Genomic DNA, 21185 nt, shown 5'->3' with positions numbered 1-21185 from the left:
AAATTTACTAGGATAATTCTTAAAAATCCCTTATCTGCTTATTGTGTTACTAGTGTTTTAGTGAGATTATATGGCCAGCACCAGTCAACGGGCGGTGGCGATGCCCATCTCTGGCCTTCGCACGGGACCCTCTTTGAAACACAATCTTTCGAAATGATCGCTGCATAATACACTGTACTTTGTGTGTGTGGTCCAATCCAACCGTGTTCGCTTGACCGCTCTGTTCCATAGTAAAGCTTCACCGTCATCTTTCGGGAATGTAAACAATGAAACACCGGCTGTGTTTGTGTTGCCAAAGGTGGCCGCAATACACCGCTTCCCACCTACAGCTTTCTTCTTTGACGTCTCCATTATTCATTGAACAAATTGCAAAAGATTCAGCAACACAGATGTCCAGAATACTGTGGAATTATGCGATGAAAACATACGACTTATAGCTGAGAACGGTGCTGGAACAAAATGTCCTCTACAATGCGTGACGTCACGCGCACGCGTCGTCATACCGTGACGTTTCAGCATGATACTTCCGCGGGAAATTTAAAATTGCAATTTAGTAAACTAAAAAGGCCGTATTGGCATGTGTTGCAATGTTAATATTTCATCATTGATATATTCTCCGCATCAAGGGTTGGAATTGGGGGTCAAATCACCAAAAATGATTGCTGCTGCTGCTGCTCACTGCTCCCCTCACTTCCCAGGGGGTGATGGGTCATATGCAGAGAATAATTTCGCCACACCTAGTGTGTGTGAGATTATCATTGGTACTTTAACTTTTCAATCAGCAATGTCGATCATATGATTTTTTTCTGAAAAATGGGCCGATACTAATCAGTGACTGATTGATTGGCAGACCCTTAATTATCCATACACAAATACTTAATTATCCATACACAAATACTTAATTATCCATACACAAATACTTAATTATCCATACACAAATACTTAATTATCCATACACAAATACTTAATTATCCATACACAACGTCAGCAAATCTGCATGGTCAAATCATCAATTCTACACAAAATAACTAAGTTAAAAGTTAAAGTACCAATGATTGACTCACACACACTAGGTGTGGTGAAATGTGTCCTCTGCATTTGACCCATCCCCTTGTTCACTCTGGGAAGTGAGGGGAGCAGTGAGCAGCAGCGGTGGCCGCGCCCAGGAATCATTTTTGGTGATTTTAACCCCCAATTCCAAGCCTTGATGCTGAGTGCCAAGCAGGGAGGTAATGGCTCCCATTTTTATTTAACCAGGTAAAATCCCATTGAGATCAAAGATCTCTTTTCCAAGGGAGACCTGGCCAAGAGGGCAGCAGCAAGCTTACATAAACAACAGTTAACACATAAAACATCACATTTACAACATTAAAACTTGCTCACATAACACATGTTCATACAGACAGAAGCTTTAATATTGTTCAAGATTGTATTGTAGGTTATTCCAAGCCTTTGGTGCTGAAAACCTAAATGCCTTCTTGCCCAGTTCAGTTCTTTCTTTGGGGACGACACATTGCAGAACATTCATTAGACGAAGATTGGGACTTCCTTGTTTCTTTGTTAAAAGACAAGACAGATAAGATGGAGTGATACCCGGAAAGGTTTTGTAGATGAACAAGGGGTGTAACGGTACACAAAAATGTCGGCTCGGTACGTACCTCAGTTTAGAGGTCACGGTTCGGGTTATTTTCGGTACGGTAAGAAAACAACAAAATATAAATTATTTAGTTATTTATTTACCAAATTTGTAAACAATGGCTTTTTTTTTGCCCACGTTAATCCACATTAAACTGCCTCAAGTTGTTGCTCAGAATAAATAAAATGACAAAACGTTTCTTCTACATATAAAAAGTGCAACATTAAATAGTTTCAAGTCAACTCATCATGCTTAATTTATTACAGCATTTGGGAAGCCTGTAGTTGACTTTTATTATGTAAATGTTATATTTTTGTCAACATGTGATAGCAGGGACCCTGCCATTCAAAACTAGGCTGCTACATTACTAATGAATAATGTAACTACAGCTGAAAAAATAGTACAATAGCAATAGGAGAGATTATTCATCACTGAACACACACACACACAGCAAAATGAGCTAACGTTACGCTAAAAGCTAATTAGCCTTCACCTCAAGCCAGGACTGCGAGCGAGTTGAGCTGCAGTTTAAGTTTCTAAAAGGTCAACGGGCTCATAGTGATGTTAGTAGTAGTTGTGACTGGGAGGTGTTTATTATCATTTGGGGAGAGTACGCTGTCTTATGCTCACCTGCTAAACATATATCTGCTCGACGCTGAAGCATTGACTACATGCGCTCTGAATACGCACTGTTGATTGGCTTTGTATGTAACCAATCAGATGGTTGTGTGGGTGGGACAATGCTGGGTGCTGACACAGAGGCAGATGAAGCAAAGCAGCTTGTTAAGACTTTAGATTACAAACTCGTTCCGTACACCCCAGTACCGAAACGGTTCAATACAAATACACGTACCGTTACTCCTCTAAGATGAACACATACCAATGATTGAGGCGCCGAGCACATTAAGACGTCCAGTTAACCATTGAGTATAACACAATGGTGAGTAAGGGGTCTTTAGTATGACTCGGCCGGGGTTTGAACTCACAACCTACTGGTCTCAGGGCGGACTCTCAGTAGGAGTGTGAGTAGTAATGTTAGAATATCACATGCCAGGTAGATAATTAGCAACTGATGAAGGTTTTTTAATGGAACAGATTACGACAACTGAACAACCTCCCCTAATAATGCAACTTTATTGGTCATTGTATGAGTTTTTCTATTGATTGCTTGCCTTCTATCAAACAGGTTTGGGACCAGTCGTCCGTCTAGGAGACCTGCCTGTCCCAACCAAACACTGCCACCCTTCTTTTGATCCACACCCAAGAAACAACTGTAGCTTCCTGAAGAGAGCGAGGTAATCGGGGGACAAAAATGGCTGTTGTTAGATTTGGCTTACGTACAACTTTTCCAGCAGGGTGTTTGAGAGTAGATGACTAGAAGAGCACAGCTGTAGCAAAGTCACATGTTGATTTATTGATTTTTGTCCCCCAAAAACCAGGAGTTATGTTAGGCAATCATTACCAGCTGACTACAATCTGCTAATCTTCTGTTCCACAAAAATGTACAACTAGATTAAAAAAAAAAAAGCCACAAATGGGGAAAGTTGTCTTCTTGGAGGACACTAAAACTGCACTACCCACAATGCCGAGCCACCATGAAGCATGCAGGACCTCTCTGACTGTAAATAGAGCAGACATAATTTTATATAAATATATATATATATATTGAGAAGGAACTTCAAGGCTGGATAAGCCGTGTCTATTTTTGTTAAAAAAAAAACAAAAAAACGTGTCCTCCTGAATGTGTTATTGTCTTCTTTGATCAAAGTGAGTGATTGTAGCACCTCATCTGTCAGTGGCAACACTCTACTCACCTTAGAAGAACAAAGAAAAGATTGAAGTTTTACTTCACTCTCCGTATGTCAGTGACGTGAAACTCGTCTTCTGCTTCTATTTGAACGCCTCAACTCATCCAGAAGAGAATCTCCACAAGCTAATTGTTTCAAAGTGATCTTTGTCTTGTGGACTTGATACACAAATATTCTCCTAAGTGACGCGCCCACTCGTGGTCTCTGCAGAGGCCTCTGTGTCAAACTGAAGTCATCTTCAACAAATGCACAAGCTGACTTACTTTTATTTTGGTACTTTGAAAGCTGTATATTTCATTTGATTGCTCATAATATGATATTGATGTCCGCTAACAACAAATGTTTTATTAGAGTTCCTGCTAGCGATATTAAAAACAACCATTCACTTCTCTGCTGCCTTTTTCTGTGACCGTTTGTCCGTTGCCTTCTTCTATTTTTAGCGGCCAGCCTGCAGAGACAATGGTCTGTCATTCCAGCCACTGTAGCTTCTCAACAATAGCTTTTGGCCCCCGGGGGTAACAATAACTGTGACCTGGCTGTTCACTTTATGTGGGGACATGACACCCCTGACATCTGCTGCTCGCCCATCAACACCATTGGATTTGACAGTCTCTTTATATAGCCCACACACACACAGGGTGACAGCTCCTCATTCAAGTCATGCTCACACGCTCTCACTTTTCTTGACCCCTGCACCCCAAGTCCTGATGTTCAGACATTGCAAGGACGTGTTTCATTTACTGCTGACACACAAGCACGCCGCCGCACTTTTCACTGCATTCACATCAAGTCCTGGAAAGTGTTTCTGAGCGGCTGTCAATCATGTGACTAATGAGGTGGTAACACCGCCTCTATAAATGACTTAATAAGGCCAAACTAGATACAGTCAGAGGTGGGTTGTAATGTCACATCTACTTCAGTAACTTTTGGGATAAATTGTAAATTCTGAGAGAAGTTTTAATGCAACATACTTTTACTTTTACTTGAGTATATTTATAGAGAAGAAACGCTATTTTTACTCCGCTCCATTTATCTACATTCAGCTCGCTACTGATTTTTATCTATCTGTTAATGCAGGGGTCGGGAAGCCAAATATTTTAAAATATATTTCCGTAAGAGCCATATAATATATTTTTTTAACACTGAACACAACTAAACACGTGCATTTTTAAGTAAGACCAACGTTTCTAGAGTATAATAGGTCTCTTATTGTTTGTAATAACAGTGTTATTCTGAAGCTAATTGTGGAGGGGGCGTGGCCTGCGGGCCTGCAGCGAACGGGGGTGTGCCAGTACCAGTTTCAAAATCAGCGAAAGGTGCGTAGAAGCCCCACCTGGGCCTTGTTATCTAATCATTTGTCGCTCTGTTATAAGCGGCAGCGAACGGGGGTGTGCCAGGACCGGTTTCAAAATCAGCGACAGGTGCGTAGATGGCCCACCTGGGCCTTGTTATCTAATCACTTGTCGCTCTGTTACAAGCGGCAGCCAGGAGGAGAGACGGGGTTGGGGCTGGAAATACAATTGCTGGAAAACAACTGAGAGACTTATTGAAGAATAAAACAATATTGTAACCCTGAAACAGGCCTTCATGTCGGTGCTCGGTGGTCTGAAGAACCCCCAGGAGGGCAAGCCCCACACTAACCAATAATAAATGAATAACTTCTTACGATTAAAGCAAATTCTTGAACAGGTGCGGTAGAATACGGAGGGATTAAAAATGCTTGATAATGTTTTATATTTTGAACATTATTTTTAACACTGTGATTACAAGTGGAATTATTCATTACTTATCATGTTAAGCAACGTCAGCTCAGATTTATCCGAGAGCCAGATGTAGTCATCAAAAGAGCCACATCTGGCTCTAGAGCCATAGGTTCCCTACCCCTGTGTTAATGGGTTGGAATTGGGGGTTAAATCACCAAAAATGATTCCTGGGCGTGGCATGGCTTCTGCCCACTGCTCCCCTCACCTCCCAGGGGGTGAACATGGGTTATGGGTCAAATGAAGAGAAAAAAATTGCCACATCTAGTGTGTGTGTGACAATCATTGGTGCTTTTAACTTTAATGCAAGCTTTGTTTGTTAGACAGACCTTCAAAAGTAGGATCTCCCACATGCCTGCGTTTCACCAATCAAATGCAGTCACTGGTGGCATTTGACTCCATTTCACCAATCAAATGCAGTCACTGGTGCCATTTGACTCCGTTTCACCAAGCGGTTTACCTCGGTTAGTAGAGTGGCCGTGCCAGCAACTTGAGGGTTGCAGGTTCAATTCCTGCTTCAGCCATCCTAGTCACTGCCGTTGTGTCCTTGGGCAAGACACTTTACCCACCTGCTCCCAGTGCCACCCACACTGGTTTAAATGTAACTTAGATATTGGGTTTCACTATGTAAAGCACTTTGAGTCACTAGAGAAAAAGCGCTATATAAATCTAATTCACTTCACTTCACCAATCAAACAGAGCAAGGCGGTCACATAATTAAATGCACACTTTTAAAAAGATTTTTATAAACATTTATATATTTCAACATTTACAAACAGTTGAAAATAATAATCAAAGTAAGTACAAAAACAGTATAAAAACCGTACAAAACAGAATGCTAAAATATATATATATAAAATAAACAAAGTGCAAAGCCATAAGCTCACTCAATCTCAGTAAAAAACTAAAATTTGGAACACAACATCATCGTTTTCACAGCTTTTTGCTTGTTAGAGGTAGAGTGTTTTAATGTAGAGTTTTAAATCTTTTTTAAAGGCACAAAAGACAGGTCCGGTATTGAGAAACTTACATTTATGAATATAAAACTTAGCCAATAGTATAGTAAGGTTGCAAAGGTAAAATTCAATACAGTGTAAAACCAAATATATATTATTTAATATATATTATTGTTTTAGTGACTTAAGAGAAATTCCTGGCTCTGAATTTGCTCATTGCTATTTTTATGTTTTTGTGCATTACTTGTTGCCGTCATCATTAAACAAACAGGTTACTCATCAGTTACTCAGTACTTGAGTAGTTTTTTCACAAGATACTTTTTTACTTTTACTCAAGTAAATATTTGGGTGACTACTCCTTACTTTTACTTGAGTAAAACATCTCTAAAGTAACAGTACTCTTACTTGAGTACAAGTTCTGGCTACTCTACCCACCTCTGGATATAGTGAAGCATTGAATCAATAACCTGACATTTTTAAAAGGGTAACTACACCTTTCTTTGGTTATTTTGTCTGTAATTCACAACCTTATGAGAGATAAGAACACGTGTTTTTTTATGCATCATTACTTGTGAAAAAGTGTTTGCTTACAATGGAAACAATGAGTCATCATGTTTATTCCGACCATCAACCTGATAAATAATCATCCAAAAACATTCCATCTGCTGACCTGAATATGAACCAAGTATCAGTGATATTGTTCTAAGTGTTTACATTAAGGACCTACAGTGGTGGTCAAAAGTTTACATACACCTGTAAAGGACATCATGTCATGGCTGTCTTGAGTTTCCAATCATTTCTAGAACCCTTATTTTTTTGTGATGTAGTGATTGGAGCACCAAAAAATTCATGAAGTTTGATTCTTTTATCAATTTATTATGGCTCTACTGAAAATGTGAGCAAATGTGCTGGGTCAAAAGTATACGTACAGCAGTGTTATTATTTGCTTACATGTCCCTTGGCAAGTTTCACTGCAATAAGACACTTTTGGTAGCCATCCACAAGCTTCTACTTGAATTTTTGACCACTCCTCTTGACAAAATTGGTGCAGTTCAGCTAAATTTGTTGGATTTTCTGACATGGACTTTTTTCTTCAGCATTGTCCACACGTTTAAGTCAGGACTTTGGGAAGGTCTTTCTAAAACCGTCATTCTAGCCTGATTTAGTCATTCCTTTACCACTTTGATGTTGGTGTCATTGTCCTGTTGGAACATCCAACTGCGCTCAAGACCCAACCTCTGGGCTGATGATTTTTTTAGGTTGTCCTGAAGAATTTGGAGGTACCGTATTTTTTGGACTATAAGTTGCAGTTTCTTTTATAGTTTGGCCGGGGGTGTGACTTATACTCAGGAGCGACTTATGTGTGAAATTAACACATTACCGTAAAATATCAAAAAATATTTAGCTCATTCACGTAAGAGACTAGACGTATAAGATTTCATGGGATTTATGGATTAGGGGTGACAGATTGTTTGGTAAAGGTATAGCATGTATTCTATATGTTATAGTTATTTGAATGACTCTTACCATAATATGTTAGGTTAACATAGCAGTTGCTTATTTATGCCTCATATAACGTACACTTATTCAGCCTGTTGTTCACTATTCTTTATTTATTTTAAATTGCCTTTCAAATGTCTATTCTTGGTGTTGGGTTTTATCAAATAAATTTCCCAAAAGAGTTAGACTTATACTCCAGTGTGACTTATATATGTTTTTTTCCTTCTTTATTATGCCTTTTTCGGCAGGTGCGACTTATACTCCGAAAAATATGGTAAATCCCCTTTTTCATTGTCCCATTTATTCTCTGTAAAGCACCAATCCCATTGGCAGCAAAACAGGCCCAGAGCATAATACTACCACCACCATGCTTGACAGTAGGTTTGGTGTTCCTTTGATTAAAGCCTTCACCCTTTGTCCTCCAAACATATTGCTGGGTGTTGTGGCCAAACAGCTACATTTTTGTTTTTTATTGCAGTGAAACTTGCCAAGGGACATGTAAGCAAATAATAACATTACTGTACGTATACTTTTGACCCAGCACATTTGCTCACATTTTCAGTAGACCCCTAATTAATTCATAAGAGAAGCAAACTTCATGAATGTTTTTTGTGCTCCAATCACTACATCACAAAACAATAAGAGTTGTAGACAGCCATGACATGATGTATGTCCACTATTGACCACACAGAGGTCACTTCCTAATGCAGCTGAAGGAGCTGAGCCGGAAGGCAAAGCTCTCAATTTACCGGTCGATCTACGTTCCCATCCTCACCTATGGTCATGAGCTTTGGGTCATGACCGAAAGGACAAGATCACGGGTACAAGCGGCCCAAATGAGTTTCCTCCGCCCGGGTCTCTCCCTTAGAGATAGGGTGAGAAGCTCTGCCATCCGGGAGGAACTCAAAGTAAAGCCGCTGCTCCTCCACATGGAGAGGAGCCAGATGAGGTGGTTTGGGCATCTGGTCAGGATGCCACCCGAAACACCTGTTTGGGGCACGTCCAACCGGTAGGAGGCCACGGGGAAGACCCAGGACACGTTGGGAAGACTATGTCTCCCGGCTGGCCTGGGAACGCCTCGGGATCCCCCGGGAAGAGCTAGACGAAGTGGCTGGGGAGAGGGAAGTCTGGGCTTCCCTGCTTAGGCTGTTGCCCCCGCAACCTAACCTCGGATAAACGGAAGAAGATGGATGGATGGATATTTAAAAAATATATTTTGTGTTGAAAACATATTTTTCAACACAAAATATAAATGAATAAAATGACAGTTAAGTAATTGTCAGGGACGGCGTGGTGCAGTGGAAGAGTGGCCGTGCGCAACCCGAGGGTCCCTGGTTCAATCCCCACGTAGTACCAACCTCGTCACGTCCGTTGTGTCCTTAGCAAGACACTTCACCCTTGCTCCTGATGGGTGATGGTTAGCGCCTTGCATGGCAGCTCCCTCCATCAGTGTGTGAATGTGTGTGTAAATGTGGAAGTAGTGTCAAAGCGCTTTGAGTACCTTGAAGGTAGAAAAGCGCTATACAAGTACAACCCATTTATCATTTATTATAAGTAAATAAATCAGTCATAAGTAATAACAATAATAATTTGATTTCTCCGGTCAGCAACAATGTAAATGAAACAATTAAAAAAAAACAAATAACGGTTTGAATTGGTCCAGGTTATCGGGGACTGTTATAACTGACGGACATGTGTCGCGGCCACATAAGAAAACCTCGCATCCATGGCAACGTTTCTGGTGCTTTCAATTATTTGCCGCATTTCCACTAACGCAGGTGTAGGCGACCCAGAACCTTGAAAGAGCCATTTTGGGTTAGGGTTAGCGCTGGGGTCGAGTGCACCGGACCACTCGTCTCCCCGGCCCGGTTTGTCTACAGTGGGACAGAGAGAGCGAGCAGGCGGGCGAGTGAGGGAGGAAGAGCGCGTGCAGGTCTAGTGGAAAAGAGGCAAAATGTTTCTCTGCTTGCATCAAGCAAGTGACGTCAATGTTCGGCCCTCAAGAGTCATTTACCACACCGTGATTGGTGGATTCCTTCAGCTCTGCACACAACGCTGTCAAGCGCCATTCATATAAAACTTGCGGGCCGCACTTTCATATTAAGGTGGGGGCCGCAAAATAACGTCTCGCGGGCCATGTGTCTGAGACCCCTGTTCTAACCACTGGGCCACTGAGTAGGTATTCATTCTTTATCCAAACGGGAATATGTCACATTAGTTGGCATCCCAGTGAGAGCAGACATTGTAGAGTAAGTGATGTCCTATAAGGTTTGTTGGCTCTCATGAAGTCTGCCTGAGTTGTAGTCAGTAATGTAGCGAAAGGAAAAATGTTAGCTTGTGATAGCAGCAGCAAATCAGATACTATTAATAAGTCTTGCATATTAAAAACCGAATTGTTTGGACACCAAGAGGATTGAACTTTAACCTTCAGTCTGCTTTGGATATTCCGATCCTGTTGTTCATCTCTGCCCATAAAACATGGGCCCGTGTGTGTGTGTGTGTGTGTGTGTGTCAAAGCATCATTTACCTGTCACTTCCTAAAGAGGACATCGTTTATAAATATCAACCAGTGGAGCACAGAGTTCGGGGGCTACAAAAGGACCCCCCCCCATCTTCCCCATTGTTCCCTGGCATCATTGTTGGCCTCACCTCACAGCTGCTCAGCCATGGTAAGTCCCTCTCTATGTGTGTGTTGGACAAACAGACCAAGTCCTTAGTCGATTACAATGTTTCATCATGTTTGTGGCTTCTTCCGAGGATGTTGTAGTCGTAATGGTTTGTGCAGCCCTTTGAGACATTTGTGTTTTAGGGCTATATAAATAAACATTGATTGATTGATTGATTGTTCTTCTATCGTTCTATTATTTATGATCACTTCAAATCATTTAATGCAGGGGTTATTAACGCCTTGAACTTGGGGCCCGACTTTTCAAGTACAGGGAGGCACTTAAATATTTATATTAACAGACGATTTTTTATTTTAGTCTTGATTTTAATTGCATTCAATGATTATATCTGACCTACTTAGGCTTTGTCAAATGATATGAAAGCATGTGTTAGAACAAATATTACCAAGTCTTAGGTCAGGTTGATTACAAAAAAAAAATACTGATCAAATCTACTGCAAATGAAGATACTGATGAAAAATAAATTTACATGAAAAATGGCTGAAATAAATAAATTATAATTTAATTATAATATTTTTTTCTTAACTAAAGTTCAAATGAAATTCGTCCCAATTTTTGCTTGTAGATGCGGACTTCTTCTGTTTGTTTGAGTGGTGAAAAAGTGAAAAACATATTTTCTGGCTGACTTAATGGTCACAATTGTGTGAAAACATCTGACTTCTCTTTGAAGGCCCCCAAAAAAGCCAAGAAGAGGACAGCAGAGGGCGCCAACTCCAACGTCTTCTCCATGTTTGAGCAGGCCCAGATCCAGGAATTCAAGGAGGTGAGTTCAAAACTCTGCAAAGTGTTGTAAGCGTTTCCACACACACACACACACACACACACACACACACTCATGATAGTGATTTGTCAAAGTTGAGCTACTATTGTTGAAAGTACAATCAACAACAACATGAATGGTTAGTTGTCCGTCCATCCATTTCCTACCGCTTGTCCCTTTCGGGGTCGCGGGGGGTGCTAGAGCTTATCTCAGCTGCATTCGTGCGGAAGGCGGAGTACACCCTGAACAAGAGGCCACCTCATCGCAGGGCCAACACAAATAGACAACATTCACACACCAGGGACCATTTAGTGTTGCCAATCAACCTATCCCCAGGTGCATGTCTTTGGAGGTGGGAGGGGCCTAACCCCAGGTGCATGTCTTTGGAGGTGGGAGGGGCCTATCCCCAGGTGTATGTCTTTGGAGGTGGGAGGGGCCTATCCCCAGGTGCATGTCTTTGGAGGTGGGAGGGGCCTATCCCCAGGTGTATGTCTTTGGAGGTGGGAGGGGCCTATCCCCAGGTGTATGTCTTTGGAGGTGGGAGGGGCCTATCCCCAGGTGCATGTCTTTGGAGGTGGGAGGAAGCTGGAGTACCCAGAGGCAACCCACGCAGTCACGAGGAGAACATGCAAACTCTGCACAGATAGAACTCAGGACCTTCGTATTGTGAGGCAGACGCACTAACCCCTCTTCCACCGTGTTAGTGTTGTACAATGGCAGACTGTAGATGTGAACAACACAGGTGTTGTTTGAAAGTGGTCATGGTGACATCCAGCAGGTGTGTCAACATTGTATGTGAGTGACTCCCTGCTGCTTCAGCAAACATGCAGACAGCCATGAGGTTGCAGATGAAATGTTGCCAGGATGAAAACATCTCGCTCATTTGTTCTCTCTCTCTCTCTCTCTCTCTCTCTCCTCCCACAGGCCTTCACCATCATGGACCAGAACCGAGACGGTTTCATCGACAAGAACGACCTGAGGGACACCTTTGCAGCAGTTGGTGTGTTGGGGTCTACTTTCAGGCCAATGTTTGCTTCTTTTACTAGCAGTTGCAGTACAAACATGCACATTTTTTATTCATCCGTCCATCCATTTTCTACCACTTATTCTCTTTGGGGTCGCGGGGGGCGCTGGTGCCTATCTCAGCTACAATCGGGGTACACCCTGGACAAGTCGCCACCTCATCGAAGGGCCAATGCAGATAGACGGACAACATTCACACTCACATTCACACACTAGTGTTGCCAATCAAACTATCCCCAGGTGCATGTCTTTGGAGGTGGGAGGAGCTTATCCCCAGGTGCATGTCTTTGGAGGTGGGAGGGGCCTATCCCCAGGTGCATGTCTTTGGAGGTAGGAGGGGCTTATCCCCAGGTGCATGTCTTTGGAGGTGGGAGGGGCCTATCCCCAGGTGCATGTCTTTGGAGGTGGGAGGGGCCTATCCCCAGGTGCATTACTTTGGAGGTAGGAGGGGCCTATCCCCAAGTGCATGTCTTTGGAGGTGGGAGGGGCCTATCCCCAGGTGCATGTCTTTGGAGGTGGGAGGGGCCTATCCCCAGGTGCATGTCTTTGGAGGTGGGAGGGGCCTATCCCCAGGTGCATGTCCTTGGAGGTGGGAGGGGCCTATCCCCAGGTGCATGTCTTTGGAGGTGGGAGGGGCCTATCCCCAGGTGCATGTCTTTGGAGGTGGGAGGGGCCTATCCCCAGGTGCATGTCTTTGGAGGTAGGAGGGGCCTATCCCCAGGTGCATGTCTTTGGAGGTAGGAGGGGCCTATCCCCAAGTGCATGTCTTTGGAGGTGGGAGGGGCCTATCCCCAGGTGCATGTCTTTGGAGGTGGGAGGGGCCTATTCCCAGGTGCATGTCTTTGGAGGTGGGAGGGGCCTATCCCCAAGTTCATGTCTTTGGAGGTGGGAGGGGCCTATCCTCAGGTGCATGTCTTTGGAGGTGGGAGGGGCCTATCCCCAAGTGCATGTCTTTGGAGGTGGGAGGGGCCTATCCCCAGGTGCATGTCTTTGGAGGTGGGAGGGGCCTATCCCCAGGTGCATGTCTTTGGAGGTAGGAGGGGCCTATCCCCAGGTGCATGTCTTTGGAGGTAGGAGGGGCCTATCCCCAAGTGCATGTCTTTGGAGGTGGGAGGGGCCTATCCCCAGGTGCATGTCTTTGGAGGTGGGAGGGGCCTATTCCCAGGTGCATGTCTTTGGAGGTGGGAGGGGCCTATCCCCAAGTTCATGTCTTTGGAGGTGGGAGGGGCCTATCCTCAGGTGCATGTCTTTGGAGGTGGGAGGGGCCTATCCCCAAGTGCATGTCTTTGGAGGTGGGAGGGGCCTATCCCCAGGTGCATGTCTTTGGAGGTGGGAGGGGCCTATCCCCAGGTGCATGTCTTTGGAGGTGGGTACCCGGAGGGGACCCATGCAGTCACGGGGAGGACATGCAAACTCCACACAGAAAGATCCCGAGTCCTGAACCCAGGACTACTCAGGACCTTCGTGTTATGAGGCAGACGCACTAACCCCTCCTCCACCGTGCTGCCCCAAATTTTTAATAGCGAGGTGAAATATATCTACCACATGTTCCACACCCAATATATTTTTAGAAGAAATAGACATGATTCTACATATTAGCCGCACCGAACTATGAGTCGAAGATATACACGTTGAGAAATGAATTACTGTATTTACACAAATAGATTGTGTAAATGTTTATTTACATACTTTAATTGTTTCCAAACTGTGCCTGTAATGCGGCAGTAAAAGGACGAAACAAAACAGAAGTCATGGACCAACTACCTGCAGAAGTTAGCTCTCCAATCAACTAAACCAATCAATCAATCAATCAATCATTTAATCAATGTTTACTTATGTAGCCCTAAATCACAAGTGTCTCAAAGGGCTGCACAAGCCACAACGACGTCCTCGGCTCAGATCCCACATCAGGGCAAGAAAAAACTCAACCCGATGGGATGACATTGAGAAACCTGCCGCAGAACTTGGACTTCAAACATCAAACATCAACTTTGGTTCAATTAGCACAGAAAGACTTCACTTGCTTTTTGCAAAGCAGGGGTTCTTAATCTTTTTGACGTCGGGCCCAACTTTTCTACCACAAAGGGGCCCAGGGCCTACTCAAATATTAACGCTGAAGTAGTAATTTTACTCTTGATTTTAGTCCTATTCAGTAATTTTATTTAACCTTCTTATAGTTTAACAGGACAAACCTTGCCGAATGGTAGGAAACATCTGTTAATCCCAAAGATAATAATCAAAGTTTAGGTCAGGCTGATTACAAAAATAGTAAAATATTCTGAAAAAGTAAGGATTAATTAAAACTTGAAAAATAGTGACACATAACTATGCAGTGCTAAAATAAATACATTCTAACTAAATTACTAACGATAACATGGGTGTTTTTTAAATAAACAGTCAATATAATTCAAGAACAACTTTAGTCATAATTTTTGCGCTTAGAGGGGCTGTTTGCAACATTTGCACAGATGCCTACAGGGCGCCAACTTTACAATGAGTTTTACACAGTACATACATACGTACGTACGCACATACACGTGCATTAGATGTAGGTGTTTACATGGATGGCTAGCGTTAGCTATCATTAAAGTATATTCTATCTTAACAACATGACTGCTGACTGTTGGGTGCTTCTCTTGGACTGTTTGTGTACGTGTGCATGCGCTACATGTGCGTAGATGTTGACCACACCCTCTAAAAATGTTAATTACATAAACTTAAACTGGTGTGTAAAATGCAGACAATTGTCAAACAAATGTTAAACCTCTAATGGTAACATAAACTAGCTGGTAATTAGGGACTGAATGTCCGTTTGGGACAGAGGACTCTATTGAATTTCTAGCAATTTATTCTTTCTTTCTTTCTTTATTATTATTCCGCAGCTTTGAGCTGTAATTTGACCCCTTTAACATGCTTCAAAACTCACCAAATTTTACACACACATCAGGACTGGCGAACATTGCGATTTAATCAAAAAACCTAACCGCAAAACTGAAAATTGTTGCTCTAGCACCCCCTAGGAATAAAACAGACAAAACTGCTCCTTGGAAGAAAACACAGACAAAACTGCCTGTAACTTCCAGTAGGAATGTCGTAGAGACATGAAATGAAAACGTCTATGTAGGTCTCACTTAGGCCTACATTTAATATATTGACAACTCCCAGCAAAAATCAACAGGAAGTTGGCAATTCCCCCTTTAAAACAAACTTTTTGTAAAAACACTCACCTTTGCCTCTTTGCGCTGTAATTTGATCCCCCTTAACATGCTTCAAAACTCACCAAACTAGACACACACATCAGGACTGGCGAAAATTGCGATCTACTCAAAAAACCTAACTCCAAAACTCAAAATTGCGCTCTAGCGCCCCCTAGGAATAAAACAGACAAAACTGCTCCTTGGAAGAAAACACAGACAAAACTGCCTGTAACTTCCAGTAGGAACGTCGTAGAGACATGAAATGAAAACCTCTATGCAGGTCTCACTTAGACCTACATCTCATATATTGACAACTCCCGGCAAAAATCAACAGGAAATTTGCAATTCCCCCTTCAAAACAAAAGTTTTGTAAAAACCGGTCACCTTTTTTCAAACATTATCTCCTCTGACAACACAACAATATTTAGGGGGCACCGTGGAGGCACTGCCTTTAGCGTAATCCACAACCCGTATTAACAGCATGCCAGCAATGTCACATGATGTATTTGGATTTTGTGGACGCAGTAAGCGACTGCAAGACATAGTTGATCAACAGCCACACAGGTCACACTGAGGGTGGCCGTATAAACAACTTTAACACTGTTACAAATATGCACCACACTGTGAACCCACACCAAACAAGAATGACAAACACATTTTGGGAGAACATCCGCATCGTAACACAACAGAACAAATACCCAGAATCCAATGCAGCCCTAACTCTTCTGGGCTACAATATACACCCCCTAACACTGCCCCCGACTGTAGCCCGCAAGTCATAGAGCTGCATTGGATTCTGGGTATGTGTTGTGTTGTGTTTATGTTGTGTTACGGTGCGGATGTTCTCCCAAAATGTTTGTCAATCTTGTTTGGTGTGGGTTCACAGTGTGACAGTAATAAAGTTGTTTATACGGCCACTCTCAGTGTGACCTGTATGACTGTTGATCAATTATGTCTTGCAATCACACAGTCATACAATATGTGACTTTGCCGGTACACTGTTTGTATGGTGGAAACGCGGACGAGACGTCAAATTGTAGAGGACGCTTAAGGCAGTTTCATCACGGCACGCCCTTAATATTGTAGTCCGGGTGAAAACCGGGAGAATGAACGCCTTGGGAGATTGTTGGAAAGTGCACTGATATTCGGATGTTTCCCGAAAAGATCGCGAGAGTTGGAAAGTATGTTGCCAGGGCGGGAAAGCCATTCAAAGAAGGTGAATTCATTAAAATGTACATGATATATACTTTTAAGAAATCTTTTCTTGCGGCCCAGCCTCACCCAGTTTCTGTATCTAGTGGCCCCCAGGTAAATTGAGTTTGAGACCCCTGCTCTAAGTCTTGAACGTGTGTGGCCATAGGACGCTTGAACGTGAAACAGGAAGAGATCGATGAGATGCTGAAAGAAGCTCCCGGCCCAATCAACTTTACCGTCTTCCTCACCATGTTTGGGGAGAAACTGAAAGGTAAATATGAGAAAAGTATTTATTTTTGTGTTCCTTCAAAAGACTGAGCGCATTGAATTGATCACAAGTCGTGTTCTTAGGAGATGTTTGGCCTCTCATCCCATCAGTTCATGCTTACAGACTTAGATCTAGTCTGAGGGCAGGATGCAAAGTATTCATCCTCTGAAAGCGGGGTTGTGTGTCTGATACAATGAAGTGACACCTCTGCCAGCACAACAGTGGCTACATAGACTAATGTTGTGGGTCTGTAGGTGCTGATCCAGAAGAGACTATCCTCAATGCATTCAAAGTCTTTGACCCAGAAGGGAAAGGTGTGCTGAGGAAGGACTAGTAAGAGAGCACACACACACACACACACACACACACACACACCATGATGCTGACACAATCATGTGTGTGTCGTCCACAGTGTGACACAAATGTTGACAACACAAGCAGACAGATTCACCCCAGAAGAGGTAGGTTAAAAATCCCCTTAGGGTTTATTAAAAGTGACGCAAACATGCCTTTTTTTATTTATTTTTTGTTTTTTAGATGGAGCAGATGTTTGCTGCCTTCCCCCCAGATGTGGCAGGGAACCTGGACTACAAGAACCTGGTGCACATCATCACCCACGGCGAGGAGAAAGACCAGGAGTGACGTGTCTCTTCAAGGAAATAACTTTGCTGCAAGGATCAAGACCACACCCCAGACCATGGACACGTGCCTGAACCCACACCACATTTCACACAAGTCCCCGCCCTCCTTTTTTTTTTGTTTCCCCGTGACCGTCTCCTTCAGGTCTACGCTTGTTTGTCAAATTAAAAGTTTTTAAAGAAATACTGATTTTTTCATTGTTTCCATGCTGAGGGAAATTGGGTCGGATTTAATCAGCACAGAATGTTCTTGATTACTGGAGTAACAAAATAACACAACTAAATCATCCATCCATTTCCTACCGCTTATCCCTTTCGGGGTCGCTGGAGCCTATCTCGGTTGCATTCGATGCCAACACAGGGTCAATTTACTGTTGCCAATCAACCTATCCCCAGGTATTTGTCTTTGGAGGTGGGAGGGGCCTATCCCCAGGTGCATGTCTTTGGAGGTGGGAGGGGCCTATACCCAGGTGCATGTCTTTGGAGGTGGGAGGAAGCCGGAGTACCCACGCAGTCACGGGGAAAACATGCACACTCCACACAGAAAGATCCCGAGCGCAAGATCAAACATAGAACCTTCGGATTGTGAGGCAGACGCACTAACCCCTCCTCCACCATGCTGCAATAAATCATATTAAAAATCTTCCCAAAAGGTATTTTAATATTATGCAGTACAGTAGAAGGGAATTTATAAAGTTATGTATTTGCAAACGTTTAGTATAGTAGTTGGCAATGAGAAAACAAACAAATTGCTTACGACAAATAAGATGACTAATTATTGACAATTAACTCATATTTTATACAGAACTTACAATTGGGGTTGAATCTTCTGACATCACACATGAGTGCTTATTACGGCTGCGTTTTTAACGCCATGTTTGGTAGTGAAGAGTCGGCGAAATCCCCCAGAGATCAGGATGAAACCTTCACGGTGTGCTCACATGTGTGACGTGCTGACATCAGAATGTTTGGCTCCTGACGCGGGGAGGTGGGGGGGGGAGACAAAAGCTGGTTGTTATTTTAGTGCGGTGATGATGTGAGGAGAGTCATGTCACGCTGAGGCCTGAGTGCAAAGCTCACAGCAGGATGCCACCCAGCTTTTCTCCTGCCTTCTGAACAAAGGCTTTGTTTTCAGCTCTTTTTTGCTGGATGTTCCTCTGAGCAAGGCACCGCACCTTCAGCCTCTCAGACAATCATTCATATACATATCTGGCTCTTTACTACATCCTCTCAAGCAACATGGGTACTGTAGGGAGACAGATATTCAAGCGGAGACTGAGGGCAGCCACAAACTGTGTAGTGAAATACTGCAAGGCTTAGCAACAGGCTGAGCTAAAAATAACTACATTTGTTTAGAGTTGACATGTCCAAGTGTCCTAAAATATTATAGCAAGTAATACCGGCTTTTAGTATCAATGAACACACCTTGCAATCTGGCGCCTCCCTAGTGGTGAGGGCTGAATATTACAACCAACACAGTTTCAACCATCACCTCCTCAGACTCCGAAAGTTTGTATGTCCTCTGCAAAATACACAACTTTTACAGCCTTTAGAAATAGCTGCTATTCATATTGTAAAAATATGAAATACCGTATTTCCTTGAATTGCCGCCAGGTATACAGTATGCGCCTGCCTAGTATTACCACCGGGTCAAACTCGTGACGTCACGAGTGACACTTCCCCTGTCATCATTTTCAAAATGGAGGAGGCTGATTTCAATAATTTTACTAGCATAAAGGGAAGAAGATTAAGAGCTATTCAGTAGGCTTTAAGGTCCAAGCTGTTGAATATGCTAAAAAGAACAGTAAGCAGCGATGTTTTATTGATATACCGTAGCTGCGTGTGTCAAATATAAGTCATTAAATGACTCCCGCCTCCTGGTGGTAGAGGGCGCTAGTGATCCTTCTTGCGACTACTCGGCTGCAGAAGAAGTGAGCAGGTGGTGGATACAAGTCACACTCAGGGTGGCCGTATAAACAACATTAAGACTGTTACAAATATGCGCCACACTGTGAACCCACACCAAACAAGAATGACAAACCCATTTCCAAAGAACATCCGCACCGTAACACAACATTAACACAACAGAACTAATACCCAGAACCCCTTGCAACACGGACTCTTCGGATGCTACAATATACACTCCCCTGTACGCCCCCCCTTCTCAACCCCGATTACGTCCCATCAAATATTCCACTTGGAAACATATTTTTGGTGGAAGATTTTGCACATTTTGTGTGTTTGCCATAAAAAAACAGTTTTGTTTGACAAAAAAGGGCGGAAAACAAACAAAAGAACAACATGAAAAAAACTAAAACATTTTGAAATAAATATAGATCTGAAGTTGATGTGGACTACAGAGATTTAAGCGTTAAAAATAAGATGCCCCAAGTGGAGGAGTTGCGCTAAGTAAATACAGAGTCTCGGAAAACTGGCGTGCACAAGCGATCCCTCAGAAAGCTGGCGTGCACATCACTTGTGCACGCCAGCTTTCCGAGACTCTTATTTTGTTAGCGCAGGCAGCATGAAGCAGGGCTTTTATTGTGAAGATAGGAAATGTGCAGTCGGCCTTTAGAGTTTTGACGGAAGGGACGGCGTGAAAGTCTGTTGAAATAAAAAGTGTTTCTCGCCTTCCTCTCTGTAATTTTTTCATAATAATGAACTGGCAGCAGCCAGCGTCATCTCACAAGACCCTCGGGTGCCGTGAATGTCAATCAAGCAAGCTACGGAATTTGCCGCCAATGTTTTTCTTGTAAAGTGTATGGAAGCTGGATGAATTAGATGCCAAAAACCAACCACTTTCATGTGGTATTGTACAGAAAGGACAACTTTTTTTCTCCTCCATTTGAAAATGTGGGCGTTATCATCATTACTGTCTGATTCCAATCAATGCAAGTCATCAGAATCAGGTAATACACCAACTTATATTCTTGTCTTTGTGAAAGAAAGACATCTATATGTGTTACACATGCTTGTATTATCATTAAACACATTTAACTTGTTTACAAAAATGTCTCTTTCATAAATAAATAAATATAAATGAGGTAGATCCCCTCGAGTTGGTCAATTGAAAAGTAGCTCGCCTGCTCTAGAGCCATAGGTTCCCTACCCCTGTATTAGAGTAAACATTGCAACATTTTTTTGTTACATTTCACCCTATTTTATCCTAATTTTTACGTTTTAAAAATGTTTCAATCATATTTTTAAAATGTGCCGTGGGGCCGTTAAAAAATGACCTGCGGGTCGCACTTTGGACACCCCTGGCCCAGTTCAACGCTAATGATAGGAACCCAAGAGTAAGATATTTGTAAAAATGAATTATTCCAGGAATTGTGTTTCGGGAATTAAGGGAAGAAACTGTTGGAAGACTTTAGTATTTGTTGTGTTGAAATGAGCAGGAAGCTAGCTAGCTAGCGTGGCCATGTGTCTTACCTGCCACAAGATGGCGTCGGCGGCCGCGTGTTGGCGGGCTGGACTGCGGGCGAGGGGGCTGGCTTCTCCCGGAGAGACTCTCCTCTCCGCCGGGGGGGCACCAGGCGGTGAGTGTGTTCGAAGCTCGCCGAGTGAGAGGACAACTTGGAAACTTCGCCGCATTTTGCCAGCAGGTTTCGGGCGAGCGGGAAGGCGACATCGAGGCGGACAGTCCAGCCGGGCTCGACGGAGCGGGAAAACATCCCGGTTGTCACGGCCAACATGGACGACTTAGGTACATGTCGCCCTTCTTTGCGTGGGAATAACGTGTGTACGTGTTCGGGGGC

At 43.1% G+C, this 21185-nt stretch overlaps 3 protein-coding genes across 11 annotated transcripts in view; all 3 read left to right on the top strand.

The window, feature by feature from the left end:
* Window positions 1–3835, top strand: part of cita (citron rho-interacting serine/threonine kinase a) — a 113343-nt gene extending 109508 nt beyond the window's left edge. For all 8 annotated transcript variants that reach the window (XM_061875315.1, XM_061875316.1, XM_061875310.1 and 5 more), the window contains one exon: window positions 2823–3835. In XM_061875315.1, the coding sequence (XP_061731299.1) occupies window positions 2823–2846 (24 nt within the window). In that variant the 3' untranslated portion in view covers window positions 2847–3835. The remainder of the gene's footprint in view (window positions 1–2822) is intronic.
* A 6356-nt stretch (window positions 3836–10191) lies between these two features.
* Window positions 10192–17611, top strand: myl2a (myosin, light chain 2a, regulatory, cardiac, slow). The gene is made up of 7 exons (XM_061875308.1): window positions 10192–10329; window positions 11018–11110; window positions 12032–12107; window positions 16688–16792; window positions 17044–17122; window positions 17202–17250; window positions 17327–17611. Exons 1-7 carry the CDS (start codon window positions 10327–10329, stop codon window positions 17429–17431), a joined length of 510 nt encoding a protein of 169 aa, XP_061731292.1. The 5' UTR covers window positions 10192–10326; the 3' UTR covers window positions 17432–17611.
* A 3317-nt stretch (window positions 17612–20928) lies between these two features.
* The window catches only part of LOC133535456 (paxillin-like), a 79400-nt gene continuing 79143 nt past the window's right edge, over window positions 20929–21185 (top strand). The window contains exon 1 of one of the 2 annotated variants that reach the window (XM_061875305.1): window positions 20929–21133. In XM_061875305.1, the coding sequence (XP_061731289.1) occupies window positions 21121–21133 (13 nt within the window). In that variant the 5' untranslated portion in view covers window positions 20929–21120. The remainder of the gene's footprint in view (window positions 21134–21185) is intronic. The other variant, XM_061875306.1, reaches the window with a different exon arrangement.

This window comes from Nerophis ophidion, linkage group LG16 (assembly GCF_033978795.1).
Source record: "Nerophis ophidion isolate RoL-2023_Sa linkage group LG16, RoL_Noph_v1.0, whole genome shotgun sequence".
Lineage (NCBI taxonomy): Eukaryota > Metazoa > Chordata > Actinopteri > Syngnathiformes > Syngnathidae > Nerophis > Nerophis ophidion.
This window is presented reverse-complemented; position numbering and strand designations above follow the sequence as displayed.

Excerpts from the sequence above, each read along its gene's own strand:
- myl2a (XM_061875308.1), top strand. Across the intron at positions 11,111-12,031 it reads AGATCCAGGAATTCAAGGAG|GCCTTCACCATCATGGACCA; the intron begins GTGAGTTCAAAA and ends CTCCTCCCACAG. Across the intron at positions 17,251-17,326 it reads ACAGATTCACCCCAGAAGAG|ATGGAGCAGATGTTTGCTGC; the intron begins GTAGGTTAAAAA and ends TTTGTTTTTTAG.